The sequence below is a fragment of the Bubalus bubalis genome, chromosome 9 (assembly GCF_019923935.1).
Source record: "Bubalus bubalis isolate 160015118507 breed Murrah chromosome 9, NDDB_SH_1, whole genome shotgun sequence".
Classification (NCBI taxonomy): domain Eukaryota; kingdom Metazoa; phylum Chordata; class Mammalia; order Artiodactyla; family Bovidae; genus Bubalus; species Bubalus bubalis.
In genome coordinates, this window is record NC_059165.1 from 84,063,339 (window position 1) to 84,070,420 (window position 7,082).

Here is a 7,082-nt window from a genome sequence, read left to right on the forward strand (position 1 = left end):
TTATGAGCCATGGAATCTAGTCCCATCTTTTTTGTGTGTGAAAACATGTTCCAACTTAGAAACGATCTTATAGGAAGATAATTCGGGATGCAGGAGGTTTAAAAGCCCACAAAATAGGTTCAAGGACAAGTGAACAAAGTAGATTCCATGACATGGGATATGTCTAGAGGTAGTGTTACTGATGATGTATCAATATAGCTGACTGAAGCTTAGGTTTCCCTTCATAATCCAAACCACTGAATATTAGATTGTTGAGTTTGTTTGCCTGTTCTTTTAACAAACTTCTGTCTTCTGCTTGCTAGACTCTGTAAAGTGACTTCTGTCAGAAATGAGCAAAGTATTATGAATATGGTTCTTATTTCTGTGATTGTCAGACAAGTACTTTTGGCATTTATATATTTCATTCTGTAAGGCCATGTTCATTAGTAGGTTCCAGACTGTATTTATCATAATTCATAATTACCACCTGTAAAGACCATTTTTCTATAACACTGTAGGTAACTGACTTATTGAGTCAACTTAATTTTTCAATGCATGTTTTCTTGCTGAGGCATTGGAGGTATCAGGAAACCCAATTAAACTGGCTTTAAAGTAATGGGGATATGTGAGCTCACAATACAACAATCCAGGGAGAGTGGACTTGATCCACTGGCTCACCCAGCGTCCCCAGGGATCTTTCTGCAGTCTGTTTCCTGGGATCTTTCTGCGGTCTGTTTCCTGGGATCTTTCTGAGGTCTGTTTCCTGGGATCTTTCTGCAGTCTCTTTCCTGAGTGTCTCCCTCATGGATGCAAGACAGCTGCTGGCTGGAGGTGCCATCATTCCAGATTGACTTCTTGTGGGCAGGAGCATGGTCCCAGTCAGGTCCTCGCCTGGGCTTCGCTCTTGTTTTACCAGCCTGGGTCATATGCCCATCTCTTAGCTAGTTCCTGGAGTTGGGAGGACAGAATTTGAGCTTGAGCCATCCTCCACCTCCACGGCTAGATCACACTCGGCTCCTTGTGACACACACGTCACATCTCCATGTGAGAGAGGGTGCCCAGGTAAAACTGTGCATTCTTAATGAGAAATGAGTGGGGTGGAATGCTGGGGGGTTAAAAGCAGTAAGTGTCACCACAGAAAACATGGATGATTATTATTTTTTTTTTAATGAGGAAAATAATAAAGCGGTCTCTCTGTACCTCTAAAATACAGGCGTCCCTGAAACTTTTGTACATGTAGATACTACTTGTGTGTCCTGAGACCCCATAGTTTAACAGCCAGCTCCTTCATCAATAAAAACCACCTTGATTTGTGGTAATTGCTGGTTTCTGTGGTGTGAATACTCACACTGGTGATTCCAGGCTACCCACATGGCATGACTGAGTGCGGAGTTGGAGAGACAGCATGGGAGCTAGCCCTGCTGCACTGCTGGGTAGATGGTGTACCTGTATGTACCCAGGCTTTATCTGGACAGCCCCATGACATGTTGATAGAGAAGCAAACCATCTGTGTGTGCCTTTCAGATCACTGATACGGTTCGGTGTCCTTCTAAGAGAAATTTTTTTGGTAAAGACATTTATCTTTAGTACCTTTTTGGGCCTAAACCTCCCAACAAGTTTTGATTCTGAATTTTATTATTTTTTTATTGAAATCTGTAGACATTTAGCTCGCTTATATTCCATACAGGCTTTCTGCATTAGATTAATTGGTTTTTAAATGTTGTCAAATGAAAAGTGCTTAACAGCAGGCTTAAATTAAAGGCAGTTATGCTGAAGTAATTCATAATTAATGAAGTTGGGCAAATTGCTATTTTCTAAGCTTCTCATTTGAGGCTCATAGTCTGGTGTTTTATCACAAGCTCTAAGAGCCAGTGTTTCCATATGGGATGTGTACATTGTCATGAGCTGCTAGAAGCTGAAATGTGAGAATTCTGTAACACTTTTTTTTTTAAACCATCTTTTTTTTAAAAGCCTTCCTTCTTGGCTTCCAGCTGTGCGAGTCTTCATGCTGCGCGTGGGTTTTCTCTGGTTGCGGCTGCAGGGGCTTCTCTAGCTGTGGTGCATGGGCTTCTCATGGCAGTGGCTCCTTTTGTTGCAGAGCACGGGTTCTAGGGCACAGACTCAGGGGCTGTGGTGCACGGGCCTAGTTGCCCCAAGGCCTGTGGAGTCTTCCCAGACAAGGGATTGAACTTGTGTCCCCTGCACTGGCAGGCAGATTCTCAACTGATGGACAACCAGGAAGTCTGAGAATTCTGTAACCGATTTTGTTTGACTTGTCTTATTTTAAGATGACTTGAGGGAAGCTAGATACTCGGAAAACTTTTAGTCCTTTTTCTGTTTTGTGTGCCACCATACCTCAGTGTATATCTTAGTTCAAAGAGCTGTAACTGATCTAAGGATTCACATGCTTTTTTATTAGTACTCATTTGGTTTAAGCAATCTGACACAGACTGATCTCACAGAATAGAAGTTTCTGGCTAATTGAGACTCAAAATGGTCCATCTTCCTTGGCCATGCAGCAAAAATCTAAAGTCTATACAAAACATTACTGTGCTACCTCAGCTTCATTTATAAACTATATCCATGGATATACTTTAAATTGAAGTCTCATGTTTCTGACACTGTTCTCTGATTTTCTTCCTTTCCCAGTTTAAACTAGTTGGTCCATGTTTTAAGTTTCAGATAAGCTTTTACTCACATGATTTTCGCATCTTCATCTGGACTTACCTTTCTTGAGTGACCTTAAGACACAATACAGAGTAAAATTAGAAGCTCTGTAGCACTCTAGGACACATTTACTTGCTGCTAGATCATCAGGTTAGCCTTGTGCTTAAACAAAAACGCTGCTGCATTTGTGCAAGTCAGCATTCTCTACAGCAAAGTCGTCTGTATTTGCTCCTACTTTCTGTTACACCAGTGAATGACAAATCAGTTTTTTTGTGCAGAGTTCATTGGGACTTCACTAGCATGTTATGAATAAATACTGTTCCTGTGTCTTGATTCCATTTCTTTTAAGAGGAACTAGTTGCTGAAGGGATGAAAGCGTGTCCTTTTCAGTCTCAGGAGGTCTTCTTGCTACCAGGATCCCTGAGAGCACAGCAGTTGGCCTCTGACTTTATTTTATTCAGCATTTATTTAGTACCCTCTCTTTTCTAGGAGCCACGATCTTTAAGCGGGATTCATGTTGAGTATTATAAAGAATTTAGTGTGCCAAATCATTTACAGAATTCTTAGTAACAGAATGGGATAAAAAGCAGTGGAAACTTCTCAGTGGGTATTTCAAATTGGATCCCAGTAGCTTCCCTGCAAGGAATATTGAAGATCTAAGAACTGCTACTAATTATGCAAAAATTCTTGTTTAGTAGTTGAAGTACTACTGATGAACCACTTTAAAAAAAGTCCCTGATGTAGGAATACAGTTTCTTAAATTTATGCAAAGAAAGGATGTCCTCCCACAGACTTTGTGGTTTTAAGTATAGTGTTTTAACTTAAAATCAAACTCTTGTTTAGGAGGTTGCTCAGAGAAGTACAGTCTTCAAAACAACCATACCCGAAGAGGAAGAGGAGGAGGAAGAAGCAGCCGAAGTGGCTGTTGAGGAGGAACTTTTCCACCAGCAGGTATTACTTCAATATAGTTCTTTTTAAATTTTATTAACATAGTTACATGAAGACCAAAAACCAATAGTAGGGCTCGATTTTTTTTTTTTTTTTCCTTTTCCCCTATTACTTGATGAACCAAATCAGTGATCTACCAAGTGGGGTTTGTTTTTCCTCAGGGGATATTCAAGATACAGTATGTTTGAGTACTGGAAGAAAATGTTAGCCCTTCTTTTTAAAAAATTGTTTCTCATATTGAATTTCAGTTTTGTCTTTTGTTTTATAATGTATGTCATATGTTATAGCAGGACATGTGTACCACATAAGTATATATGGATTGGAATGCATGCTCAGAATTATTTATTGAAGGGTTCTTTGAGTTTAGATGACTAAGTTAGAGTAGGTATCTACATATAAACTTTAAAAAAAGAGTAATATTCAATTTCGATGTGAAGCAAAATTCTTGCTGTCTTAAGTTTTTAATCATTTAATTGCAAGCTAGATTTTAGCTGATGCTTGGACTTTTGAGAGCCCTTGAAATAAAGGAACTCCAAATTTGATTTTAATTAATTAAATTGGAATTATTAATAAGTAATAAGCCTTCAGTTTATATTCTCAAGCTGTTCAAGTCTGATCATTAATCAAAATTCATACTCTTATCCTTATAAGACTTCACCATGTCTCTAGATTTCTAAATCTGTTCATTTGCCTTAATTAGCCCCAGTCCTGCTCCAAATAAACATCTTCTTATGTATTCAGCCTCCAGAGTCAGGAGTTAGGAGCTTGCTCTCTAGAGTGAGAACCACTTGAGGTAGGCTACGGTAGGATGGATTTTTGGCCTGGATACTTCCTTATACATTTTGGAGGAATATTTAGCACATTATTGCCCTGGGGGTCTGGAGGTTGTAGAAACTAAGGTGTATAGTATTAATACATCTCTGGTGAGTAATGTGTTAAGAACAGGTATTTTATCCTCGGCTTTAACAAGAAACAGACACGAGATCCATTTCCTGCCCTTATGGGAAGCATTATAATGACTGGTAGTAGAATAATATAAGAGACTAGGGGTTCAGAGCTTGAGTTACAGCAGGTCAAATGCTGGAGAAGGCTCTTTAAGCCACCAGAACAATTGAGAAGATCTCTGGAAAATAGGTTCTGTCCAGTATTTTGAAGGATAGGCAGTTATTTGAGTATGAAAAGTCAGACAGTGGTGTTCTGGGCTTCCCTGGTGGCTCAGACAGTAAAGACTCTACCCCGAAATGTAGGAGACCTGGGTTCGATCCCTGGCTCGGGAAGCTCTTCTGGAGAAGGGAATGGCAGCCCATTCCAGTATTCTTGCCTGGAGAATTCCATGGATGGAGGAACCTGACGAGTTACAGTCAATGGGGTCAGAAAGAGTCAGACACAGCTGAGTGACTAACACACACACACAGTGCTGTTCTATGGGGGTTTAGATTATCTGTTGTTGCTACATTAAGAAACCACCTTAAAACTCAGTGGGTTAAAACAGTGATTTCTTAATTCCTATGACTGGGCTTAACTGGGCATTTTTTTGATTCACACAATGGAGAGTGAAGTGAGTCATGCAGTTGCATTCAGCTGGAAGCTTGGCTGGGGCAGGAATGCTCTTCATGTCTCTTTCCAGGCAGTTTCTCATCATTTGGTGGTTTAACCCAGCCTTCTTTACAACATGGCAGCTGGTTTCCAAGAAAGTAAAAACAGAGAGCACTAGATTTCTTAAAAGCCCATATTCTCTCAGTCAGAGAAAGTCATAGGCCAGCTCCAGTTCCAGGGCAGGGGCGGGGGAGCGGTAAACCCTGGGTATCTCAAATGGGAGGAATGGCAGTGAATTTATGAGGATTTTTAATTCATCACAGGGGATATGTCATTAAGGCATAGTGACTAACTTGAGGGCAAGAAGGAAAAAGAAAGATGTGCAAGGTTTTTTAGCTTCTGTGATCAGAAGAAATAATGATATCGAGGTTCAAAAGAAGGAAGATGGAAGGACGGATCAGCTATTTTCACTTCACGTTAGAGAAAGAGTCCAGTGGCCTTTTGGGTTGATTTGAAGTCTTTTTGTTTGACCTTCAAGAAACCAGTTTCTGTTCAGTCAAGTGGTGAGTCAGTCATGTTGTGAGATTTTAAGGAATTAGTGAGTGAGAAAGAAATGGGTAGATGGAGCCATTTTGACTTCTCATTTGAAGATCAACCCAGTGCAGATGCTTCAGGATCTGAAAGCTGAGGGTCCAGCCAGCCGTATTCTTTGTGTTCAGAAATCCTGTCTACTGATTTCTTGTTTACCAAATTACAAAAGGATGTTATTGAACAGTGGTTTTCAGCTTCAGCTGAATATTAGAACTACTTAGGGAATTTTAACATGACTTATAAATAGATACTATTCCCCAGGTAAGTGAGAAATTCTCAATTAATCTAGAGGCCTAGATCAGCTTTTTTTTTTTTTTAAAGCTCCTCAGGATTTGTACATGCAGCTAGAGTTGAGAATCAGTGTTTTGGAGTTTGTTTCAGTATCCTAGGGGGCAGTCCATAAGAGAAGGTTAGAAAGGGTGAGAAGTAATAAATAATAAAGATCCATTTGGAGGTAAGTGATAATGAATTTGTAGTATCTCTTCCTTATTTTAAAATACTGTGATCCATTGTCTTAGCGCTAAGAGTTTTCTTTCTGTTTCCTCACCAGGGAGCCCCAAGAGGTTCCAACAGAAGCTGTGCAATTATGTAAACTCAAGTCAACTGTCTTCCTCAGAATAAAGAAGTATGGTAATCCTTACCTACATGCAGTGCAGAGCCTTCTCAGAAGCACAGAATATTTTTATATTCCTTTATGTGAATTTTTAAGCTGCGAATCTGATGGCCTTAATTTCCTTTTTTGACACTGAAAGTTTTGTAAAAGAAATCATATCCATACACTTTGTTGCAAGATGTGAATTATTGACACTGAATTAACTGTACTGTTTGGAAAGGTTCCCTCAAATTTTTTGACATTTTTTTGTATGTGTGTTTTTTTTTTTTTTTTTTTTTAAAGTTCTTAGGAGGTGGAGGGGGAGGGTAAATAAACCACTGTGTGTCTGGGTTTAATTTGAAGATTGCTCCATCTAGATTAGCAATCTGCTCTTGATTATCCTCTGCTATATATAACGGTGCTGTGAGGGAGGGGAAAGGCATTTTTCAATATATTGAACTTTTGTACTGAATTTTTTTGTAATAAACAATCAAGGCTACAAAAATTTTTTTTAACTAGAAAAGAGAAATTTTGTAAGAAGGCAATATAACCTAATCATCATGTAAGCACTCTGGATGAAGGATTCCACAAAACTTTGTTTTATGGTTACTTCTTCTCTTAGATTCTTAATTCGCAAGGGGAATGGGGGGAGGGGGAGGAGAGGGAAGGGAAGGGTTTCTCCTAAAACGCATTAGTTGTGTTTTTTAAGATAGTGTAACTTGCTTAAATTTCTTACGTGACATTAACAATAAAAGGCTTTTAATATTAA

General features: G+C 39.2%; 1 protein-coding gene across 1 annotated transcript in view; it reads left to right on the plus strand.

Annotated features, from left to right (window-relative positions):
* The window catches only part of LMNB1 (lamin B1), a 53,268-nt gene extending 46,186 nt beyond the window's left edge, over positions 1-7,082 (plus strand). Inside the window, exons 10-11 of the mRNA XM_006073358.4 lie at positions 3,490-3,597; positions 6,272-7,082. Coding sequence (XP_006073420.3) covers positions 3,490-3,597; positions 6,272-6,313 — 150 coding nt within the window. The 3' untranslated portion in view covers positions 6,314-7,082. The remainder of the gene's footprint in view (positions 1-3,489; positions 3,598-6,271) is intronic.